Source organism: Bos indicus, chromosome 5, assembly GCF_029378745.1.
Source record: "Bos indicus isolate NIAB-ARS_2022 breed Sahiwal x Tharparkar chromosome 5, NIAB-ARS_B.indTharparkar_mat_pri_1.0, whole genome shotgun sequence".
In the NCBI taxonomy this organism is placed as follows: Eukaryota; Metazoa; Chordata; class Mammalia; order Artiodactyla; family Bovidae; genus Bos; species Bos indicus.
The window spans coordinates 115,843,927-115,868,886 of record NC_091764.1 but is presented as its reverse complement, the minus strand read 5'-3'; the positions used below and the strand labels follow the sequence as shown (position 1 = coordinate 115,868,886).

General features: G+C 54.1%; 1 protein-coding gene across 4 annotated transcripts in view; it reads right to left on the bottom strand.

Moving 5' to 3' along the window:
- The window catches only part of ARHGAP8 (Rho GTPase activating protein 8), a 50,122-nt gene extending 33,172 nt beyond the window's left edge, over positions 1–16,950 (bottom strand). For 2 of the 4 annotated variants that reach the window (XM_070790558.1, XM_070790561.1), the window contains exons 1-3: positions 16,864–16,937; positions 3,354–3,473; positions 1,788–1,943 (exon numbers count right to left, since the gene is read on the bottom strand). In XM_070790558.1, the coding sequence (XP_070646659.1) occupies positions 1,788–1,943; positions 3,354–3,390 (193 nt within the window). In that variant the 5' untranslated portion in view covers positions 3,391–3,473; positions 16,864–16,937. Of the gene's footprint in view, positions 1–1,787; positions 1,944–3,353; positions 3,474–10,095; positions 10,239–16,863 lie in introns of those variants that run through there. The other 2 variants (XM_070790560.1, XM_070790559.1) reach the window with 2 other exon arrangements.
- Between the last annotated feature and the right edge of the window lie 8,010 nt (positions 16,951–24,960).

Here is a 24,960-nt window from a genome sequence, read left to right as displayed (position 1 = left end):
GGTCTCCAAGACGGAGAAGCCCCGTTTCTGCAGAAAGAAATGAGTCCCGTGCCGCGACCGTGACATGCCCGTCACCATCCATCACCAGCTCCGAGAGAGAAGGACGGTTAACATGTACAGCGACCTCCCCGGGACCAACGAGGGAGCGTGTCTGGGTTTTAAGGCTGCTACCCTTTTACTGCGGGAGTGAAAGGGGATTCGCAGACTCACTTTGTCTGTGTCCTTCTGAAGGGTTGTGAGGAGCGCCCCAGCCGTGAGGATGCAGACTGGACGCCAGCAGGACCAGGTCTGGCATCTGCCTCTCCTATCTCTTCTCGGCCGCTCGCCTCTGACCCTCGGGTGGAACCTCCGCTCTGCCCACCCCTGCTTTCCAACTTCTAATCTCACCCCTGAGCTCACAGCCCCAGACCCAGACTGCAGTTTCAGAAAGTGACCACTCCGTAAAGTAGTCATTTTTTATTTCTTATTTTTGGCTTGCGGGACTTGTCAGTTCCCTGACCAGGGATGGAACCTGGGCCCTCGGCAGTGAGAGCATGGAATCCTAGCCACGGAACTGCCAGGGAATTTCCTAAGATGTTTCTGTATGCATGTATGTAGTCTTGGCCACGCTGTGCAGCACATACGATCTTATGGGAGGATCCCAGCCAGGGATCCAACCTGTGCCCCCTGCACTGGTTGCCACCAGTTTTGCCCACTGGACCACCAGGGAAGTCCCTCCCTAAAATATTTAAATCAGCGCTATCCTGAGACTTGAAAAGTCTTCAAAGCTCCCATTTGGCCAAATACATAGTTCTTTAAGTAATAATGAGAGGTCATTCAACAATTACTTTTGACAAGACGCTCTGGTTCCGGCCATGGTCCTGACATTCAGCAGGTCGGGAGGCAGCCCCTGGGAGCAGAATTAGGAGGCAGCTTGGTGGGGTGACGTCTGGTATACCTGAAGTGGGCCCCTTGGCGGGTGGCAGTCCTAAACTGTCACATGCCACCTGCTGGAGGAGCAGGAGAAGGGTCCATGTCCTGAGCTGTGTCCCCGGGGTCCTCAGGCTGCAGAGGAGTGTGGACCTGAGATAGGGGCGAGGGGACACAGCTGGACGCCAAGGTGAGGCCTGGGAGGAGGGGGTGGAGGGCTGGTCCTCAGGGAGGGAACCCTGAGGTCTGCTCTCCCTGGGGGCCCCAACTGGAAAAGCCACGGGCTCACCCAGACTCGGACCAGGACTTAACCGCAGGTACAGCCTGGTATTGGCTTATGGAAGGCAGGTCATGGGACTTTTCAGCATCCCTCACTGCGTGAGAGCCGGTTCCTACAAGAAACGTCCTCGGATGCGTATCTCCATACAGCCTATCGGCAGTGTCTCTAGGGACCCTGACCAACACACTGCCTGTGTGAGACGTGCACGTGAGCGGTGTGGCCCGGATTCCTCAGGGAAAATAAAAGTGATGCAAGAGACTCCCCTCTGGCCAGCTGCTGGGCGTGGGGCCGCTCGCTCCTCAGTTTGGCAGAGGTGTGCTGCTTTTGTGAAGCGGTAGCATAACGGTGTCATGGGTTAGTAAAGCAATCGTATGATTCCGGCCTGTGCTCTTTATAGACGCTGCCTGGTGGCTACTCAGAGCACTCGGGTGATGCTCAGACAGCTGCGCCATGTGCATTGGCAAAACACTGGTGGGTACTTTCTGCTGCGATTTTCAGGCTATGAACACAGCCCTGCCAAGCCCGCCACACACCATGGGCCCTCAGGAAGGCTGGCGCAGCAGCGCTCCCAGGGACCAACCACCCCGCAGGGACTCACCTGCCACCTGCAGGATGCCGTGTCGGGCAACGTCATAGAAGGGGTGGTTCGTGCTCAGCTCGGGGTCTGGGCCAGCCGGGGGCGCCACGGAGGGTGCCGCTGAGGGCCTTCTCGCGGCACCCAGGGCAGCGGCTTCCTCCTCATCTCTCTGCAGCTCTGCGGCAGACGGCAGGGTTAGGGGAGGGTCACTGCATTCCTCAGGAAGGAGGACAGCGAGGGAGCCGCCTGAGGCCTTTTAACAGGACACGCACCTTGCCTTGCTGTGCACCCACTAGGCGCCCACCCTGTGCACCCACTACATGCCTACCTCTGCTGTGCACCCACTATGTGCCCATCTCTGCTGTACACCCACTATGCGCCCACTTAGTGTGTACCCACTACACGCCCATCTCCGCTGTACACCCGCTACCTTCCCACTTGCTGTGCACCCACTATGTGCCCATCTCTGCTGTACACCCACTACGCACCCGCTCAGTGTGCACCCACTATGTGCCTGCCTCTGCTGTGTACCTACCACATGCCCACTTGCTGTGCACCCACTATGTGCCTGCTCAGTGTGCACCCACTATGTGCCCATCTCTGCTGTGAACCCACCATGCACCTGCTCAGTGTACACCCCATGGAAAGAGTAAAATGAGTAAAACGAACCCGGGGGCTGGCTGCTGTCCTCCTCACTGACAGCAGAGGTAACAGGCTCAGAGGAGAGAATGACCCTGGGGTCACAAGGTGTGCCTGAACCCGATTTCCCAGCTCCGAATTCTGACTTGGGCCCTTCCTGAGAGATGCTGACACCAGTGGCTGGCAGGAGGCCGTGGCTGGGGTGAAGGGCAGTAGCTGGGGTCCCTGTGCCACAAGGCAGGAAGAAAGGGCTGCCTTCCCGAAGTTTAGTTTTAGTTTTAGTACAGAACAAATACAGAACAAATCCAGGTTCCTTCAGAAAATGTTTTCAGTTGGAAAAGGAGCAGGAATTTCACATTTCGCGTGAGGGCAGACTTCAGTCTCCAGACACACTGGATGAATACTGTGACCACGAAATTTAATTCTACCCCGAAACCCACGATGGGACCTCGTTTGGAAACTGTGTCTTTAGAGACGAAATGAATTAAGGTGAGGTCACAGTGGATCAGGGTGGACCTTAAATCCAATGCCATGTCCTTACAAGAAGAAGAAAAGGGCTCCCTGGTGGTGCAGTGGTTAAGAATCCTCCTGCCAATGCAGAGGACACAGGTCCGATCCCTGCTCCAGGAAGACCCCACGTGCCTCCGGGCAGTTAAGCCCATGCCCACAGCTGCTGAGCCCCCACGCCTCAACTACTGAGACCCACACACCTAAGCCTGTGCTCCTCACACGAGCAGCCACCCCGACGAGCGGCCCACACACCCCAACGAGGAGTGGCCCCTGCTTGCCGCAAGCAGAGAAAGCCTAAGAGCAGCAGTGAAGACCCAGCACGGCCAAAACTCAACATAAATAGATCTTAAAAAAAAACGAAGAGGAAAGGACACAGAGCCCCAGAGAGAAAACCGCCAATCTCCTCCTGGGACGGGGTTGGAAGAGAGCATACTGTACCTATTTCGGCCAGCTCCTCCAGGTCCAGCCCGGACATGCTCTGCTAGGGCGTAGGGCAGCCCGGAGGCACCGTCCAGACGCCGCCTCCCGAGGATCCAGGCACGGGATCCTTCCGACACCCTGAGGGAGAAGCACATTGAATCGGCGAACGTTTAACGCAGGAGTGCCGAGTGTGAGGAATAAAGGAGCGCCCTTCACATGGCCTGCTTGCTCTTCAGTTTCCCTCCTTGACAAAGAAAAAGCAGCCACCTCCGAGTCGCCTGGACCTCAGGTCACTTTTGTGTTTGGCTTTCAACCTGCCCAGCGTACCCCCTTCACCCCCGACCCGTGGGAAACTTGCCCCTCGACGAACCACGTGAGGTCCTGGGAGCTGGACCCCTGGACGGTGGCATCCATCCCACGTTTGGGCTCCTATATCTGACCTCGTCCTCTGCAGGTCCTGCCCACTGATGAGTGCATGTGGACGGGGCACCCCCTGCCCAACAGCCCCCTGTCTCAGGAGAGCAGGGCAGAGGGCAGTGGAGGGGGGAAGGGATGTGGAGAGAGAACAGCACCTCCAGGGCAAACACACACTGAGGACAGCATCTTTGCTTCTTCAACACCACCTCACAGATTCACACGCTCACTCCTCTACCCGCTTTATGGAGAGGGCAACTGAGGCCAGCAAAGATCACTTGGAGTGGCGCATGGCTGCACAGCAGGTAATCACCACCAGCTAAGAGTTTGCCACCTGGTTATTCTGTGCCCTGGAGGCTGATGCAAAACCTGTGCAAATCTTTACGTTACTATCCAAACTGTGGAATATTATGGTACATAAAAAGGAATGAAGGACGGACACCTGGTATGACATGGGTGATCCTCGAAAATATTATGCTAAGTGAAAGCGGGGCATGGAACCCACTCCAGTATTCTTGCCTGGAGAATCCCCATGGACAGAGGAGCCTGGACAGCTACAGTCCGTAGGCTCACATAGAGTTGGCCACGACTGAAGCAACTTAGCACGCGTGACAGAAGCCAGACCACAAAAGATGACATGAGTCCATAGAATGAGTCCATTCTAGAAAAGTCTAGAGCAGGCAGACCCACAGAGACAGAGAGTAGGCCACTGGGTACTAGGAAGTGGGGGTGGGGGTGGGCAGAGATTAGGGAGGTGACAGCAAAGCAGAATGGACTCTTTTTGAGGTGAAGAGAATGTCCTAAAATTGACTATGGTGATGGCTGCCCATATCTGCAATTACACTAAAAACCGCAGAACTATAAACTGGTAAATTATATATTTTGTGAATTATATCTTAGTAAAGGTGTTTTTAAAAATGAACAGTGCTAGGTGAAAATGGCACATACAGTTTGGTCTAGCTTTTGAGTAGTGAAAAGAAACAGGACATCGCTTTTATTTACTTATTTGTATTTTGTCGTGCCTCACGGCTTGTGGGATCTTAGGTTCCCTGACCAGGGACTGAACCCGGGTCCCGGCAGTGAAAACTGGTGAGTCCTAACCGCTGGACTGCCAGGGAAGTCTTCAGAACATTGTTTTTAAAATGCTGGCTTCTCTGAGTTCTAGAATTAGGATTTATAAATCCATTTATTTTTCCACGTTTGTCCCTTTTTCATGTTTGCAAAAGCCTGTATTACACTTAATATAAGGTTAAGTCATATGAACTAAATTAATAAGGTTTTATGAATACAAAAACATTTTAAACCTTGACGTCTTTAAAAAAAAAAAAAAAAAAACCCACTTAGTAGCTAAGTGCCATTTTCCATCTTATTTTACAGATGGGAGAACTGAGGCAGAGATCCGGGAGCCAGCCCCTGAAGCGCGGTGCTGTGGAACTCCAGGCCACTGGCCACAGATACAAAGAGCAGAGGGTCGGGGTGGGGGGCAAGGAGGGAGAGGCCAGCCCCCTCTCCAGGGGGACCCCTCAGAGCCAGCTCAGCGAGGCCACATCTGCCCACTTTGGGGGAGAAGTCAGAGTCCGTGCTGGTCTGTGACAGCTGCCCATGTTCAAACACTGCAATCTAATCTAAAATGAAAAAAAAAATCTGTATGCCCCAAACTCCACAGTTCCACACACCCAGCAGAATGTGTACATCTGTGTGACAAAGGACGTGGGCTGGAGTATTCTGAGCTGTAGCACTAAAACAGCCCCAAACTGGAAACGACCCGTGTCCACAGACAGTGAAGGGAACTGTCGGTGTGGACGCTGCGTCTCGGTGGGTAGGATGGTGTCGGGTTATTTGGAGAACGTCTTTACGCTCAGATGCTGGAACAGTCAGCAGGGGAGGCGGGAGGGCTGTATCACCTTCTAGGAGTTCAGCTAAGAGAGAGAGAGAGACAGAGAAAGCCCATAACGGATGGCACCAATTTCCAAATCAAGGGGAAAAGCATGTGTTTTCTTAAAAACAGCTGGAGACGGAAGGAGGGCAGGCGGGGGAAGCCCTTGACTGGCTCCATCACCACGTTTGTCAGAGAACAAAGCTGAGGCCCGTGAGGCGCAGACAGTGGCTCGAGGTCACTCAGGGCGCCTCCCGGGACTCCTGTCTCAGTCTCTCTCCCCTGACGCAGCTGAGCCTGGGGTTCCCGCGTCTCCCCTCTGAGAGCTCTCCACAATCTGGGGGCCACGCCACCAGGGCCTGTTTCCTGGCGTCATTTCAACCAGCCTCCCCCGGCCCCCTGCCGCTGTGAACCCCGCCAGCTGCTCCCCGGGGGGGCACTCTGCTGTCCCGGATGGCTGTGTGGCTTTGCCAAGGGTTGTGCCCTCTCTGGGCCGAGGTGTTGTAAGAGCCCAGCTGGCTGTGGGTGGAAGACCCTGGGCAGGGCACAGGGGGAGAGCCCGCGAGAGGGGAAGGGGTGGGAAAGAGGGGCAGAGACCCCAGGAACAGGGGGGTGAGGGCTCATGGGTCCCTGGCACACCCTTCTACAAGCCCCGCCCCCGACATGTCCTGGCTCCTCTCTGCCTGCAGTTCTGGGGGGTGGGGGTCTCACCGTGATGCCCCTTTTAACACTAGCAGTCCAGACGCTAGATCAGCCCCACCAACAGCCCACACTTAAACCGACGATTGGGCCTGCCTCCACCTCTGCCTGTAGACCCCCGCTGCACCCCTGCCCAGGGCCTGCCTTGCCTGCTTTCTTCACAGCTTTCTTCACAGCTCCGGAGGTGGGGTGGGGCTGGGGGTGCAGTGTGCACACAGGATTGGGTTTTCTCCTGGCATCATGCAGGGCACGGAGTACCAGGCAAGGGAAGCCCCACCTGGGCCCCCCGCTCACCTTCTCCATGTCAGGAACATAGGGCTGCCTTCCAAATCCTACCTTCCCCAAGCTGGGGGGGCCTGGGAGGGCAGCAGGGGTGAGCCCAGGCCTGAGCCCCTGTACCCAGGCCGGGCAGGGGCCCCCCGCCCCGCCAGCTGCATTGAAAGTGAGAAAAGAAACTCAATCGTCTACGCCCACAGCTCTGAACCCGCCTGGGCGGCCGGTCTGCGGGAGCCCTGGCGGGGTGAACCTGGTCACCAGAGAGCCTGGCTGCCGGGCACAGGGGCCTGGGGGGCTACAGCCTGTCCTGTGGGGGACTTGGGGCCACCCTCTCATTCCACTGACAGCTCATGACAAGCGGGAGGGGCTCCCGAGGTTTGAAGATGGGAGGGTGGCACCCTGTTGGCAGCCCACCCTGAGCGCCCGAGCTCCCAGCCCTGCGTGTCCACCTTGGCAGCACAGCCTGTTACAAACAGCTTGAGAGCAACCAGCTGAGGGCACCGGGGGGAAGCCGGGCACAGGGGTGCCTGATTGGAAACCCAGGGGCTGCTTCCTGGGGGCCAGCCCACCGGGGGAGGAAACATCCAGAACATTCTTGCTTCAAAGCCTCACAGGATGCACTGACACCAGGGTGAGCCACCACGGGGCCCCAGGCCTCCCCCTCGGCTGCCCGAGTGGTGGGGTGAGGGGAGCTCCGGCCAACCCGGGAGCACAGCCTGAAACCCCGACCCTCCGGGGCCAGGAAGGCTTTGTTTTTCCTCCAGACTCTGCCGCAACACCCAGAGTGCTTGTCACTCCTGCTTTTTCCTTTGCAAGCTCAAAACCTGCACCCGGCCGCCTATCTCAAACAGCACAGGCAGCGTTATCCGTTTTGAAGTTTGGGCACCGGGCCCTGAGCGTGTCACACGCAATCCACGCTTTGTTGTGGTGAGGGAGGGCTGGGGGACGGTAACTGTCGGGCTGAGTAGGCCGCAGGCCCATGGTTGAGGGAAATAGAAGGCTCACCTGCCGTCGTGGGCTGCTCACCTGCCGTCGTGGGCTGCTCCCCGGGCTTGGATCAGGGCCCGGGGGCCCACCTTGGCCCCCTGCTGCATGTGCTCAGGGGGACCCCACCCCATGTGGGACGGACACACGGCCAGGGCAGGGGAAGGAAGACGCTCCCCCAACCCCACCCCATGCTGCCCAGGCGATCCTCAGGGAGGCCAGTGTACTGCTCCCATCAGGCCCTGCACAGCTGCTCTCCAGGCCCAGGAGCCCCACGTGGCTCTGATGGGTCGAGAAGGCCCTTGGAGCTGTGAGTTCTGCACCAGCCGTGTGATGGTTGGTTTTATACGTCAACGTGGCTGGGCTACGGTGCCCAGCTGTTTGGTCAAACACCAGCCTAGATGTTGCTGTGAAGGTGTTTGTGGATATGATTAACATTTACAATCAGAATCGGAAAAGGAGTACGCCAAGCCTGTATATTGTCACCCTGCTTATTTAACTTCTATCACCCTGCTTATTTAACTTCTATGTAGAGTATGTCATGCGAAATGCCAGGCTCGGTGAATCACAAGCTGGAATCAAGATTGCCGGGAGAAATACTGACAACCTCAGATATGCAGATGATACTAGTAATGGGAGAGAGTGAGGAGAAACTAATGAGCCTCCTGATGAAGTGAAAGAGGAGAGTGAAAAAGCTGTCTTAAAACGCAACACTCAAGCAACTAGGATCACAGCATCCAGCCCCATCACTTCATGGCAAACAGATGGGGAAAAAGTGGATACAGAGACAGATTTTATTTTCTTGGGCTGCAAAATCACTATGAATGGTGACTGCAGCCATGAAATTACAAGATGCTTGCTCCTTGGAAGAAAAGCTGTGACAAACCCAGACAGCTTAATGAAAAGCAGAGGCATCACTTTGCTGACAAAAGTCCGTCTAGTCAAAGCAATCATGTACGGATGTGAGAGCTGGACCATAAAGAAGGTTGAGGGCTGAAGAATTGATGCTTTTGAAATGTGCTGTTGAAGACTCTTGAGAGTCCCTTGGACTGCAAGGAGATCCAACCAGTCCATCCTAAAGGAAATCAGTTCTGAATAGTCATTGGAAGGACTGATGCTGAAGTTGAAGCTTCAATACTTTGGGCACCTGATACAAAGAGCTGACTCATTGGAAAAGCCCCTAATGCTGGGAAAGACTGAAGGCAGGAGAAGAAGGGGATGACAGAGGACGAGATGGCTGGATGGCATCACTGACTCAACAGACATGAGTTTAAGCAAACTCTGGGAGATACTGAAGGACAGGGGAGCCTAGCATGCTGCAATTCAAAGGGTCACAAAGAATTGGACATGGCTTGGTGACTGAACAACAAACCTCACAAATGGACCCTTTCTCCTCGGTGGCAGGCGTCAGAGCACCAGCTCCATCAGCCCCGGCCTCCCTCACCCTCCACCTGGGCCCACACGTCTCATCTCCTCCCGGGCCTCTCACTGCCAAGCCCTTTCCCTCTGAGCCGGGAATCACAAACCTAGGTTGGGGGACATGGACGCTAAGGTGCCACCAGCATCACGAGGCTATGCCAGCTGGAGCTGCAGACCAGGGGCATCAGCATGCAAAAGAGTCTTCTGACCACGTGACGGCTCTACTTATAATTCGTAGCAAAATGGTTTGTTGCTTTAAATTATATTTGCACATTACACAAATAGACCCTCGCAGCAATTATCCTAATGCCGTAGTTACAAATTATCACCTACTTAGCTCAGGCAAATCAGTACCAGACCTAATGTGAGTGGTGCAGGCGATGTGTGGGATGCACAGAGTGAGAGCCTACCCCCGTATTTGCACAGCCCCACTTCCTGCTCAGGACGGGGGCGCTGATGAGAGGCTCTGTGCGGAGGGCGGGGTGGGCTCGAGGCCATCCAGCGCTGACCCTGTATCGACAGGGAGGGCACCCAGGGAGAAAGGGGCTGGCAGGGTCCCATCAGGGCAGGGGTGCAAGTCCAGGAGTAAGGGGAGGGGCTGAGAGGGGGGCCACCACTAAGCTGGGACCCCAGAGTCTCGGGGTACACCCCATCAAGAGCAATTTTCACCCTTTTGTCTCAGCGATGTCACAGATTTACAGATACAGATTCGCACTACCCACTCTTCATCACAAACACCACCCCGGACTCTGGCGAGAAGGCAGATGTACACTATTCTCACAAGTAGCAGGGCCCGAAGCCGCTGGAACCGGGCATGACAGCTGGGGGAAACACCCAAAGGTGGAGACAGCAAGGTCCCAATGAGCTGCGACCTGCTGCACGGCGTTGTCAGAGGCCTGCCCCAAGGGCCAGGGGCGCTGGGCTGAAAAGACAAGGTGGGGTCGGGTGGGGGTCTGCTGAGCGCTGCTGGGGCCGCCCACCTGCTCCTGTGGTTCTTGTAGACACCAGCCTCAAGCCTGGGGGCCGCTCCCCTCCCCAGCATCCCTGGCCCTGCCCTGGTACCCAGTGCTCACTCAGGTGTGCGCCTCTCACCTGCACGGCCCTCAGGGGCGCATCTCAAACCTCTGCACTCCAGCCCCGCTGTCTCTGCTCCAGCCACACAGGCCTCAGGCTTGAGCCTCAAACAGGCCGGGCTGTTCTTGCGTCAGGGCCTTTGCACTTGCTGTCGCCTCTCCCTGCAACACATCGCAACCGCAGGGAGTGAGTGATCCATATGGTTCCTGTTATGACCATTGGCTCAAGTCCAAGTCAATAATTCAGGCTGAATTCAAATCTGCCTCCTCACTGGTCCCCTTGGAGGTGGGATCCACAGGGATAAACCTCCCCTCCACCTTCAGATCCTTCTGTATAGGAAGATCTGGTTACAGTTTAGCCAGGTCAAATAAAGACTTTTCCTTTGGAAGAGAAGCTATGACAAACATAGACAGCATATTAAAAAGCAGAGACAATACTTTGCTGACAAAGGTCCATATAGTCAAATCTATGGTTTTTCCAGTAGTCATGTACAGATGTGAGAGTTGGACCAAAAAGAAGGATGAGTGTCGAAGAACTGATGCTTTCAAATTGTGGTGCTGGAGAAGACTGTTGACAGCCCCTTGGACAACAAGATCAAACCAGTCAATACTAAAGGAAATCAACCCTGAATATTCACTGGAAGGACTGATGCTGAAGCTGAGGCTCCAATACTTTGGTCCCCTGATGCGAAGAGCCGACTCACTGGAAGAGACCCTGATGCTGGGAAAGTTTGAGGGCGGGAGAAGGGGACGACAGAGCACAAGACGGCTGGATGGCACCACCGACTCAATGGACAGGAGTTTGAACAAACTCTGGGAGACGGTGAATTACAGGGAAGCCTGGAGTGCTGCAGTCCACGGGGTCGCAAATAATTGGACACAATTGAGCAACTGAACGACAATAATGCAGCCAGAGAGAAAAGCACCCCAAGTCCCGGGGGTGATCAGGCCACCCGTACTTTCCAGAGCCAGGGACCTGGTTCTGCCCTCTCTGTGTCCGGTCCAGAGACCCCTCTGTACCCTGAAGTGTTAACCCCAGCCCCTGCGCTGGCACTGTGAGCAAGCAGAACGGAGGAAGAGTCAGGGGAATGGGTTCCAGGCCGGGTCACTCCTACTCAGGGGGCCTCCTCAGTGAGGCCAGTCCGCCCCCTCAGACCCTACTTCCCTACCTGTGAAATGGGCACAAACCCCGCCCTCCAGCAGTACCACAGTGACGATCAAATAAAGTCCAGATGAGCCATCATTCTGAAGGGTTGGGCACTCCAGAGGCAGGTGAACAGTAGTGGTCACCAGGGCTGTGCAAGCCAGGTGGTGATCAGAAGACAACATTAATCTTATTCAGATCCTGAGAAACAATAACTCATTTACGGCCCAACTCTCACATCCATACTGGAAAAACCACAGCTTTCACTCTGGACCTTTGTCAGCAAAGTAATGTCTCTGCTTTTTAATATGCTGTCTAGGTTAATATGCTGTCTAGGTTGGTCATTGGAGAAGGAAATGGCAACCCACTCCAGTGTTCTTGCCTGGAGAATCCCAGGGACGGGGGAGCCTAGTGGGCTGCCATCTATGGGGTCGCACAGAGTCGGACACGACTGAAGTGACTTAGCGTAGCAGGTTGGTCATAGCTTTTCTTCCAAGGAACAAATGTCTTTTAATTTCATGGCTGCAGTCACCATCTGCAGTGATTTTGGAGTCCCCCAAAATAAAGTCTCTCACTGTTTCCATTGTTTTCCCATCTATTTGCCATGAAGTGATGGGACCAGATGCAATGATCTTAGTTTTCTGAATGTTGAGTTTTAAGCCAGCTTTTTCCTTCTCCTTTTCACTTTCATTAAAAGGCTCTTCAGTTCCTCTTTGCTTTCTGACATAAGGGTGGTGTCATCTGCGTATCTGAGGTTATTGATATTTCTCCCGGCAATCTTGATTCTAGTCTGTGCTTCATCCAGCCCGGCATTTCACATGATGTACTCTGCATATAAGTTAAATAAGCAGGGTGACAATATACAGCCTTGACGTACTCCTTTCCCAATTTGGAACCAGTCCGGTTCTAACTGTTGCTTCTTGACCTGCATACAAATTTCTTAAGAGGCAGGTCAGGTGGTCTGGTATCCACATCTCTTGAAGAACTTTTCACAGTTTGTTGTGATCCACACAGTCAAAGGCTTTGGCATAGTCAATAAAGCAGAGGTTTTTCTCTCTTCCTTTTTCAATGATCCAGCAGATGTTGGCAATTTGATCTCTGGTTCTTTTGCCTTTTCTAAATCCAGTTTGAACATCTGGAAGTTCTTGGTTCATGTACTGTTGAAGCCTTGCTTGGAGAATTGAGCATTACTTTGCTAGCATGTGAGATGAGTGCAATTGTGTGGTAGTTTGAGCATTCTTTGGCATTGTCTTTCTTTGGGATTAGAATGAAAACTGACCTTTTCCAATCCTGTCGCCACTGCTGAGTTTTCCAAACTTGCTGGCATATTGAGTGCAGGACTTCCACAGCAACATCTTTCAGGATTTGAAATAGCTCAACTGGAATTCCATCACCTCCACTAGCTTTGTTTATAGTGATGCTTCCTCAGGCCCACTTGACTTCGAATTCCAGGATGTCTAGGTGGGTGATCACACCATCGTGGTTATTTGGGTCGTGAAGATCTTTTTTGTACAGTTCTTCTGTGTATTCTTACCTCTTAATATCTTCTGCTTCTGTTAGGTCCCTACCATTTCTGTCCTTTATTGAGCCCATCTTTGCATGAAATGTTCCCTTGGTAATTTTTGAAAAGATCTCTATAGTCTTTCCCATTCTATTGCTCTCCTCTATTTCTTTGCACTGATCACTGAGGAAGGCTTTCTTATCTCTCCTTGCTATTCCATGAAAGTGAAAGTGAGAGTCGCTCAGTCTTGTCCGACTCTTTGCAACCCCATGGACTATACAGTCCATGGAATCCTCCAGGCCAGAATACTGGAGTGGGTAGTCTTTCCTTTCTCCAGGGGATCTTCCCAAGCCAGGGATCGAACACAGGTCTCCCGCATTGCAGGCAGATTCTTTATCAGCTGAGCCACAGGGAAGCCCGAAAATACTGGAGTGGTAGCCTATCCCTTCTCCAGCAGATCTTCCCGACCCAGGAATCGAACCGGGGTCTCCTGCATTACAGGCAGCTTCTTTACCAACTGAACTATCAGGGAAATCCTTGGAATATCACAAATTCTTCAGTAATCCATCAGCCCTCCCACATACAATGCAAGCTGTTACAACAGCAAGCTGTTACACAGCTCCCCCGACCTGGGAGCTCTGGGTGGGAGCAGAGCCCTTCACAGCGGAAAGAGCCCGCAGAGGCCCCTAGAACTTGACCCCAGGGGGTCACAGCCCCCGGAGGAGGTGCTTTCTGGAAGCCCCACACAGGCCCCGCAGGTTCAAATCTTCCGCCCTCTGGCTTCAACCACCCGCAGCTTTTCTGTGGATGATAAATGCCCTGACCCAGTCCCCAGGAGGCCTCCTTTGTTTTCGTTTTATAACCAGGTAGGGGGAGAGAGTGGGCAGGTTCCCAGAAGGTTCTGGACTCCTGACCTGCCAAACCAGTTCCTTCTATGGAACAGCCACTGGCTCCAGCCATCCAACTTCTTGTGCCCTGCTCTGACCAGGGTCACTGCAGAAAGAAGGGCTGGGGAATAGGTTCCAACCAAGCTCAGTCCCCACAGTCTTCCCTGGGTGTGGGGGGAGGGAGACGACTAGTCCTAAGAGGGGTAAAACATGGATAAAGCTGCCACGCCCTGTTTCAGGCACTCCATACAAATTACATTTGTTTCTTCCTCCCAGGAACCCCCTGAGTAGTTGACAGCACTGCCCGTATTTTATGAGGAAACCAGGGTGCAGGGTGACCAGCTCCTGGCGAGCAATTCTCAGTCACTTGGCCGGGATGAGGGCTCAGGGAGGCAGGCACCAGCGGCAACTGTTGACCAGAGCACAGCCCGCCTGCTCCGAGGCTCAGGACACCCTGCCTGCCTGGGAGGGGAGAAAACGGGGACCCAGGAAACTGGACAGAGGCCAGACCCAGCTGCCAGCAGCCCTGGGAGCCTCCAGGACGATGGCTGGGGTGGTGCCCTCCCCTGGGCATCTCCAAGGGCACCCCCGCGCAGAAGGAAACCTCCGATGTGCCCTGGGTGGCCAGGGAAGCCCCTGGATACACCCATCACATCTTCCTTGAGCATCAGTTTCAATCAAAAGATTGAAGGAAAAGTTAATTTACCTGAAAGGAAACTGAAAGCATTTCTTTTATCCCCAAGCTACTCTCACACAGACTTGAAGAGAAGTCACTGGAAGGCTTGGAATGTCATCCCCCAGGAGGCAGACCTCAGGGCCCTGGGGCTGCCCCTCCCTCTCCCTTCCCACCCGCTTGCCGCCAGCAAGGGCGTGGACGCTGCTGTCGCAGCTTGGTAGGCTCTCCACTTTCTGCCTGGCCATGTGACCTCAGAAAGTCGTCTAAACCTCCATGCCTCAGTTTCCTCATCTGTAAAAGGGGACAGTAACAGCCCCTGCTCGTGAGGCATGTGTGAGTGAAGAATAAGGCAATAAGTGTGCAGTTAGGGGACTTCCCTGGTGGTCCAGGGGTTAAGACTCTGCCTTGTAGTTCAGGGGACATGGGTTCGATCCCTGGTTGAGAACTGAGATCCTGCAAGTCGTGAAGCATCTAAGTCCGCGCACCACAACTGCAGAGTCCGGGCACCGCAATGAGATCCTGCGGGCCGAAAGTAAGACCCGGGGCAGCCAAAAGAAAAAAAAGCATGCAGGTAGGTCCTGAGAGCCTCAGCAAAGGTGAGTGTGACCTTCTGGGGAAGGATGGTCAAGGGCGTCACTTTACAGGTCAAAAGGCTGAGTCCCCAGGAGGGAAAGTGACCTGATCAAAAACTAGGTCCCTGACTCTTCCTGGGGCTCCTTGTCCCCATCCTGCTGCTCCTGTGTCTCCGCGTCCCCACTGGTGAAAGAAGGTAAGATCAGGAGGCGGGTGTGCCCGCCAGGCACCTCCAGGGTGGCGGAGCTCTCGCTGTCCCCTCTGTAACCATCCCTGAAAGCCTCTCTGAAAGCCACCATCCATGGTGTGCCCAGGACAGCCTCACATGGCACTGGCTTGTCAGGGAGATGCCAAGATCCATGGGATGTTTAGTCAAGTTTCCAGACCTCAAAACATCTCATTACAGCGCTCACTGATGGAGTGGCTAAAGATGTGGCATATATAGACAATGGAATACTACCCAGCCATAAAAAAGAATGAAATAATGCCATCTGCAATGATACGGATGGACCAGGAGGGCATTCTGCTTTGTGAAGGACATCAGAACAAAAGACAAATACTCTGTTTTCACTTACTTGTGGAATCTAAATAGCAAACGAATATAACAAATGAACAAGCATCTCACGGAGGTTGCATTTCAGTGACTCAGTGATATCATCCAAGTGCATTCATGCCGCCCACACCTGACCACCTGTCAGGTACTGCCCAGGTATGTCTACCCCCACCTCACACGTGACTTATCCCCAGCTTCTGTGTGACCTTAGTGTGCCCACTCTTTCCTGCCTACGTCTCACCCATTTCCCAACTCAATGGTCACCTCCTCCAGGAAGCCCTCCCAGACCTCCCACAAGCCTCTGGCTTCCCTATGTCACACAGAGGCTTGACTGGGAGTCCCCCTTGGGCAGGGACTGCAGAGGTGGCCGTCCACAAGGACTAGACGGGTTCAGTCCTGTGCACTGTATCCGTCTTCACCCCTCGGTCCCTGCTCTGCCGCTGGCTTGAGAAATGGCTTAAAGTCACCAAGTTAAAGCAGAAACTCACAAACAAGAGCCTAAAACCACCGACAAAGACCGACCGAAAGATATCTGGTGGTGAGTCTTAGATTTTGAGTTCTCACCAACACAAGCGTCAACACCGCATTTCACAGACAAGCAGCACCGTGCTCTTTGGAATCCACACAGCCCTCTGTCACAAAACCTCAAGTCTGTGAGCTCCAGGCAGTCAAAGCCAGGTCCCACCCCGCCCAAAACTCAGGAATTCCTCCCCGCCCACCCTGCTTCCTTCTCCCTGGGAGCTCTCCACACAACTGGCCAGGCCCTGGGGAATCCAGCGCTGTGGACAGTGGCCCTGGGCTAGGGTTTGCGAAAAGGGAAGGTAACCTGGGGCTCTCTCCGAAACTGGCAGTTTGGGAGGCTGATTTAACTTCGGGGCATATTAAGTCTTGTTGTGGGGAGGTGGGGGGGTCCATCCCCTGTGACCAGCCAGCGATAACCACCAGCTGGAGCCCCTGTGCCTGAAGAGACTCAGCACATGCTCTGCCTCAGTCTTCTCATCTGTGAAGCAGGTCGATGGCTCCCAAGTTCGGGATGAGGGAGCTGCTGTGCGGGCGATCGGGGACCCCGAATGAGGGGAGGAAAAACGGGGAGGTCGGCGAAAGTTTGGGCTGAGATGGCCCAACCAGAACAAACCCAAACAAGCAACCAGAACAAACCCAAACAAGAAAAGGCGGGAGAAGCGACGGGGCTGTAGGGAGGGGGCTGGGAGGAGAGGCGGGGTCGGGAGGGGAGAAGGGCCGGAGCGGGGGATGCGCGCGCGCGTGGAAAATGGGAGGTGGGGTGTGCGGGAGTGGGCGAGGGGCCGGGCCAGGCTGGGGCGATCGCTGCTCCCCGGGTACCGCGCCCCGCCTCGGCGTGCCCGCCGGAGCATTGGGCCGGGCCTCAGAGCCCGCGCCGCCTGCCCGCCCAGGCCCAAGCGGGCTCCCTCCCGCGGACACCCCGCCGCCTTACCTGACGCAGCCCCACGGGCGCCTTACCTGGGCTCCGCGATGTCCGGCGACTCACCTGGCCCCGCCCCGGACGTGGCTCCCGCGAGGCCGCGCCCCTCGCACCGCCCCTCCGGCGCCGTCTCCCTGGAGCTCAGGACTGGAGTGACCCAGGGTCTCCGCGAGTTACCATTTCTGCGCATGTGCAGAGCCTCTGCCCCAGCCCTTCGCCGTTGTCCGGTCGCTCAGTCGCGTCCGACTCTTTGCGACCCCGTGGACTGCAAGCTCTCCAGGCTTCCCTGTCCATTACCAACTCCCGGAGTTTGCTCAAACCCACGTTCATTGTGTAGATGACGCCATGACCCCCTTAAAGTGAAAGTGAAGTCGCTCAGTTGCGTCCGACTCTTTGCGACCTCATGGACTGTAGCCTACCAGGCTCCTCCATCCATGGGATTTTCCAGGCAAGAGTACTGGAGTGGGTTGCCATTTCCTTCTTCAGGGGATCTTCCTGACCCAGGGATGGAACCTAGGTCTCCCGCATCGCAGGCAGACGCTTTACCATCTGAGCCATCGGGGAAGTCCTACTGACCCCATGAGTTGGGGTGTCATATACTCAGGAAAGGCCCCTTAGCCCTGGAGGTGCCACTGAAGAGTCCGGGGCCCCAGGCAAGGGGAGGATTGGTCTTCTGATAGGATTGCATTCGAATCCAGAGGGCTTCCCTGGTGGCTCAGACAGTCAAGAATCTGCCTGGACCCGAGTTCTAACCCCTGGGTGGGAAAGATCCCTGTAGAAGGGCATGACAACTCCAGTATTCTTGTCTGGAGAATTCTGTGGATAGAGGAGCCTGGTGGGCTCCAGTCCATGGGGTCGCAGAGTCGGACACAACTGAGTGCCTAACGCTTTCGACTCTCATCCAGAGAGCAGTTCAGGAGCGACATTCTAAAGGTGGATCTTTCTATCAGGCCGGTGTCTGTCGCCCACCTTTCTGGCTGCAGCTCTGTCTCCACCGCCTCCCAGCCAGTCTCCCTGGTTTCTGAAGGTCAGTGCCCTCTCAGGGCTGAGTATGCATTTCTTTTCATCTCTACCCACTCCCCAGCCTCCTGCTTTCAAAACAGCCTATCACCAACTAAATGATGATCACCAGCTAACTCTCCTGAATCCCGACTCCTGTTTCTGGATGCCCACGTGACGTCTTCACGTGCAGAACTTCGAAGGCAGCTCAAGCCCCACACGTCCACCTGGACTCCTCTCCTGGGTGTCCCACCTCCTTCTCCACCAGCCCCTTCCAAACCGAGGGCGCATCCTGGGCTCCCCTTGTTCCCTCACCCTCCACGTGTGGTCCTAGGATGAGCCCCGATAGCTCTTCCTTGAAGACGTGTCACAACGCCACCACTTCTCTCCACCCACACTGGTCCAAGTGGCCCAGGCCGCCAGCATCTCTCACGTGGCCCAGGGCAGCAGCCTCCTGACCCATGTCTTGGTTCTGTACTTGCCCCCTTCCCTGGTATCAACACAGCAGCTCGGGTGGTCCTTCCTGAGACGCTGTCCTGCCCCCTCTTCCCCTCCTCCTCTCAGGGGTGGGGGGGGGGCACAGTCCCAGGCTGCCATGCACGGAAGGTGGTGTGGCTGCTGGCAGCTCTGGGGTTGCGTGTAGGGGGCTCTGTGGCCCCCAGTGGCCAGTGTCCAGCCGCCAAGACAATCGGGTGTATTGACCCTCCCCATTTCTAAGGTGCAGGGGCATCTGACTGCAGAGGCCACATGTGGTATCACCCTCTGCCACAGACTGGTGCAGAGTCCAATCACATGTGCCTTCACCAGGGTACAGCGAGCAGTTCAGGACACTCCAGTTGGTGGGATGGGCTGGACTTTGCCTGGAAGTTTGAGGAAGAAACAATTCCTGCTCTGTCTTTCCCTCTCCCCGACCCTAGATGAAGAAGCATGGTGCTCCTGGGATAGCAAGCAGCCATCCTGGGACTGCAAAGAGATCTAGGCTTGGGATAAAGCAGAGATGGCAGGGACCTGGGTTCTTGGTGACCCTGTAGAGCCCCTGGATCAAACCTGGCTGAGGCCCACACTTCCTTGGGCATCAATAGATTTTCTTATTGTTCAAACTAGTTTGGACTTTCTAATTCTTATGACCAAAAGTATCCTCTGATAAAACATTGTTATGCTCTTTAACCAAATTGCAAAGAGTTTCTCTCCTTATAGCGCTAGCAGAACAAAACCCAGGGAAGACCTGGGTGTCTGAGCCCGAGATACACGACCATTCCAGGGATAGGAAGGGGGTTAGACAGACCAAAACTTTATCCTCCCCAAGGTCAGGACAGCTTAGGGACTTCCCTGGGGGTCCCAGTGGCTAAGAAGCTCCCAGTGCAGGGGGCCCAGGTTCCATCCCTGATCAGGGAACTAGATCCCACATGCCACCACTAAGAGTTTGCATGTCACAGCTAAAAGACCCTGCGTGGGGCGACGACCCCACGTGCTGCGGTTAAGAACCAGCACAGACAAACCAATAAATATAAACCAATAAATATAAAGCTTCATGCCAGTCGTGCTAACCGTAAGCGTGAAGTAAGTGAATACGGTTTAATATTAATGGGAACCAGTGCTTGGCTCTAAACTTCAGCTGTCACCTTTCCGAGGCGGGCCAGCATTATGAGGCTGTTTGCTGACTGCAGTATCTCCAAGTGTCCAGTCCTGTGTCCAGCACATGGTAGTCACTGTTCTCAATATGAATGAATGAATGACAACAGTTTCTATTGTCCCCCAAGCAGCTGCCTTTTTCTGTGCAAAGAATCTGTGACCATCCTGGCATGCGGGCTTGTTCACCTCTCACACCCCTAAAAGTGAAAGTGTTAAGTCGCTCGGTCGTGTCCGACTCTGTGTGACCCCGTGGACTGTAGCCCGCCAGGCTCCTCTATCCGTGGGGATTCTCCAGGCAAGAATACTGGAGTGGGTAGCCTATCCCTTCCCCAGGGGATCTTCCTGACCCAGGAATTGAACCGGGGTCTCCTGCATTGCAGGTGGAATCTTTACCGTCTGGGTCACCAGGGAAACACCTGCATGTTATTATTTTTACCCTCCTTGCTCCCAAAGGACTTTGGAGGTGAGAAGACAGAGGGGTCCATGCTGCTGCCGCCCTCTAAGTCATGTGCACGTGTGAGCCCCTGGATGGATCGGGAAGGGGGCCTGTTTCCAGGTCAAAACTCTTCTTCCCTCTCAAAACATGGCAAGGAAATGGAGGAGATGCCCCATGACTTACATGCTTGAAGGGTTTCAGCTAGTGGTTATGCTGCCTTTTGTGGAATATAAGCATCTTTTATTATCAAGGTAAGATCAGTCTCATGAAACTGGGACAATTTTCTGGTTCAAAAAGCGACTTTGGACAGAAGTAAGAGAAAACACCCCTCTCCTCTTCCCCGCTGCTCTATGACTAGCAATGTAATTTCATGGTATTAAGATGTGTCGGGGGGAACGCTGCCCTCCTCGCTTCTGTGTTTTGTGAAAATCTCATACAAATTCCACAACCACAGCTTAGTGATATTAAAACATACACAGTAAAGCAGTCATACAGAATGATTCTGGGAAAAGAATGCAGGTGTGTCCCGCCATTCATAATAAAAGGCAAGAAGTAGAAAGAAACTGTGAGACCCACATCGGCTCCCTTTTTGGTTCTTTCTTCTGTTTTTCTCCCCAAGCACGTCTAATCAGTCACCCACCAGTTAGTCATTCCCTTTTGTAGCTGTAACAATGACTCCTTGCATTTCAAATGCTTTGCGATAGAAAAGAACGAATAATAATGCAAAATGAAGGAATTACATCTGAATGGTATTATTCCCAGCTTTATTAAATTTGCTCTGTACAAATGTTTATGAAGTTGGAGAGTTGCTTTTCCCCTGAGCCGCAAATTCCACGTTAATAAGTGCTGGGGGATGGGAGCTTGAAAGGAAGGAGGAAAGAAAGACCCCTCGTCAGTGGTCCTGGGCTTCTCGTTTGTTTTTTTCCCAAATTTAACTCTCCCTGCCAGCTGCTTGAGCCGAGATGTGTTCTGCTTTGAATCCTACTAAAACCATGAAACCAAAATTTCCCCACCAAGTGTGGGCTCGGGCGTGATATCCAAGTCGAGCCAAAAGGCGTCTAGGAGTTCGTGTTCCAACCCTCCCCTTTATGGGCACAGACCAGTGAGGTGAAGGGCTTTATTTGCTGCCGTGCAGCCCAGCCAGGAACCCAAGCAAGGTTTCCCGACTGCCTGCCCTCCTGTCGTGTGCCCCGGTCCAAATTTTAAGCAAATGCGTTTGGTTGTTAGCAGTGACTGCACACTCAGCACACGCCCCCTGGTGTCTGCTGCCGCTGTTTGGACCCAAGTCTCGAAACCCTTTTGATTTACAACTGAGCAGGTCTCATCCTGATGCCTTTTTGGTGTCAGGGTGGAAGGCTGGTTGTGTCCTCTGACACTCTGCACCTTTCAAATGACTTTGCTGTGTGCAGACTCCCCACCGTATTAGTCTCTCCACCCGAGGTGGCCAGACCTAGGGGTTTACCCAGAGTCCTTTGCAACCAGGACCCTGACATTGACTAGACTCCACTGTTGTGACCTACACCATGAGAAAGAAGGCGGCCCTGCAGTGTTTTATGGGAAAGGGAAGCCTCAGATGTTCAGCGGGGGCAGGGGGCGGGGAGGAGGGGGCTTGCAGTGGATACAAGGTTAAGTACCTGGGACATGATTGCTATTGGTGCTGGTGACAGTTGTGGGTTTGGCCCAGGATAACTGGTACATTGTTATGTGGTGAGAGCACTTCCATATAGTGGGAGTGATTTCTGGGGGGGAAGCTTCAGCCTGCAGCCACTTGAAGCAGGATTTTAGCTTCTGGCCAGAGATTGGAGTCAGGCCGCAGCAGTGAGAACACTGAATCCCGGCCACTAGACCGGTGGCCAGGACCTGCCCGTATGGCTTTGCAGAAAATGGGAGAATAGTGAAAGAAGTGAAGCGTTTGTTAGAAGAGTGCGTGTGGATAGACACGTGGTGGGCTCAGAGAGAGAGCAGCGCCCTCGTGGTAGCTGGAAGTACCTCCTTTGCTTGGTTCCGTTTATTCGGCTTATCCCAGTGTCCCCCCCTGTCTGCACACACATCTCTTGGCCAAGACAGATTCTAGCGAAGAAGCCTATGAGTAGGTTGACAGTGCTTCCTTTTGACCTCCAAGAAGCCTTCCTGGGCATGTATAGTTGGGAATGTCTCCTTGACCTCGAGAATGAGAAATACGAGGTCTTTCATCTGGGCAGGGCTCAGCTCCTCCTCATCTTGGAGTATCTGTCCACAGGGGACGAACTCCAGCTGTTCAGCCTAGGGCCCATCTATCTCCTGCCTTGGGAGCATCTCTGAGTGGTAGAAGCATCTGTGTGGAAGGAGCATCTCTGAGCGGTAGGAGCATCTCTGTGCGGTAGGAGCATCTCTGAGTGGTGGAAGCATCTCTGTGCGGTAGGAGCATCTCTGAGTGGTAGGAGCATCTCTGTGCGGTAGGAGCATCTCTGAGTGGTAGGAGCATCTCTGTGCGGTAGGAGCATCTCTGAGTGGTAGGAGCATCTCTGTGCGGTAGGAGCATCTCTGAGTGGTAGGAGCATCTCTGTGCGGTAGGAGCATCTCTGAGTGGTAGGAGCATCTCTGTGCGGTAGGAGCATCTCTGAGTGGTAGGAGCATCTCTGTGCGGTAGGAGCATCTCTGAGTGGTAGGAGCATCTCTGTGCGGTAGGAGCATCTCTGAGTGGTAGGAGCATCTCTGAGTGGTAGGAGCATCTCTGTGTAGTAGGAGCATCTCTGAGTGGTAGGAGCATCTCTGAGTGGTGGAAGCATCTCTGAGTGGTAGGAGCATCTCCCTGTGATAGGAGCATCTCTTGTGCCTTAGCAGCCTCCCTGTGCAATGGGAGCATCTCTATGGGGTGTGAGCATCCCTGTGCAGTGGCCACAGTAGTGGCAGCTTTTCCACCAGGCCTGTCATTTGCGATGGTTTGACGCACTGTTCCTGGAAAGAAAGCCTCTAGCTTGGCCCTCCCCACCTCCTGACAACTGTGTGCCTGCACTTGGTCGTTTAGTCAAGTCCAACTCATTGCAACCCCATGGACTGTAGCCCGCCAGGCTCCTCTGTCCGTGGGATTCTCCCTGTAAGAATATTGGAGGGGTTGCCATTTCCTACTCCAAGGGATCTTCCTGACCCAGGAATTAAACCCGTGTCTCTTGCGTCTCCTGCATTGGCGGGTGGGTTCTTTACCACTGTGCTGCATGGGAAGCTCCAACATCTCTAGGAGCTCCCAACATCCTTTAACAAACTCCTCTGTGTAATATGCAAGAATCTGCTTCCGTGGCTTGCAAATAAGAGCCCTGCCCGGCTCTGCACCCTCCTATTTCAGACTACCCTGTCCCTCCTCCCATGCCCAACACAGGCTGACATAAATTCCCATGGTGAAAAGAGTAATGTCAGCATGAGAAATATTTTTGTGATGATGTTGATGACACTTTACATTTTTATAGCTTTTTGCAGTCTGTTAAAGCAATTCTGAGCTCTCTGCAAACACATTCATCAATGAGAAGGGGTCTTGGGGCTGAAACCATCAGTTCATTCATCCATTATCACCTTCAGGTCAAAACCCATTAAGTGTTTGCTGGGCTGCACAGCCTGTCAACTGCACAGAGCTTCTTCAGCACACAGCCTGTCAACTGCACACACCCTTCATGAAGGGTGCTTGGTAACTCGGGGTTCATCATCTACAGCCCCTGCTCTGCGTGTGTCCACAGCGCACAGACGAGCAGAAAAACATCGCCAGTCACAGGATATTACATCTGGAAAGACCCGCACTGCAGATCGGGAATCTCGGCCCAATATGACATAGCAAGGTCATGACCGATTCAGGATCAGAACCCTGGGTCCTGGCTCTGCCCACGAGGGGTATGCAACACACGTAAATATATAAAATGCCGTCACCCAGTGTCAGCCTTCTCTCTACCCACAGACCACCTTCCTCTAGAGTGTTTGGGTAAGAGGAGTGTATCAGTCAGTCACGCCAGGTATGCTGCAGTAACAAACATCCCCAGTCTCAGGGGCTTACACCAACCTGGGTCTACTTCTCACGCATGCTGCCCATCCACAGCCCCCTGAGAACCGGCCTACTCTAGCAGCCTCATCTGGATACTGCCAATCTCCACGCAGAGAAAAGGAGAGCTCTGGAGGATCTCTGCCTGGCAATGAAAGATCCAGTGTCAAAGGGTCCCTTTGCTCAGAACTGGCTGGGCAGACCTGGTCACAGCACACCACCCAGCCCCAAGGGGACTGGGAAATGTGGGCCTTCTGTGTGCTCGGAACCCGAGCGCAGCTGGTATTGGGTGTAGCTCACAGCACGTGGACCCCCAGGATCTGGCTGAAACGCAGATCCAGCATCAGCAGGTGTGGGCCGGTCTTAGACTCTGCACCTGAGAGCAAAGGGGAGCGTGGTCAGGAGGATCCCCTGGAAAACCTACAACCAACCAACTAGCAAAACACAAAAATAGTGAGCCGGTCTCTCGAACCCCAGCCCTGGAGATGCAGACAGATGATCCACTGAATAAGGGTCCATGCTAATCAACCTTCAGTTAACAAGGGAACCAGCACGTGCTGGGCACTGAGCTGTGGCCGAGGGCTCAGTGGGAACAGGGTAGGAGCCTTCCTGCTGCACGGGGCTGCCTTCTCATGGGGAGATAAGTTAATAATGAACTTATTTCGGCAGGAGGATTTCCCAAGAGCTCATGAAGCATCTCTCGGGCTCCAGGCAGCTATATTAATAGGTTTTCCACTGTGTCTCTCCACTCTGCTCTCTAAGACAACCACATGTAAGCTTCTGATTCCACAGTTCCTGTTTTCAGGTCTGAATTTCAGACTGACCAGTGTTGTGAATCAGTGGGGAAATGGGTGGCGGGGGAGGGGTGGGAGAGGAGACCATGGCTCAGGGGTGGGAGGCGGGCAGGTGATGGAGCAGACACAGGGCTACAGGCCGGCCTTGGCCACAGCTAGCCTGGAGCCTGGCCTGAGCTCCCTGAAGGCCAAAGTGAGACATGGTCAGTGGTGCGACCTTGGGTGCCGGGTTTGGTTCTCGGAGG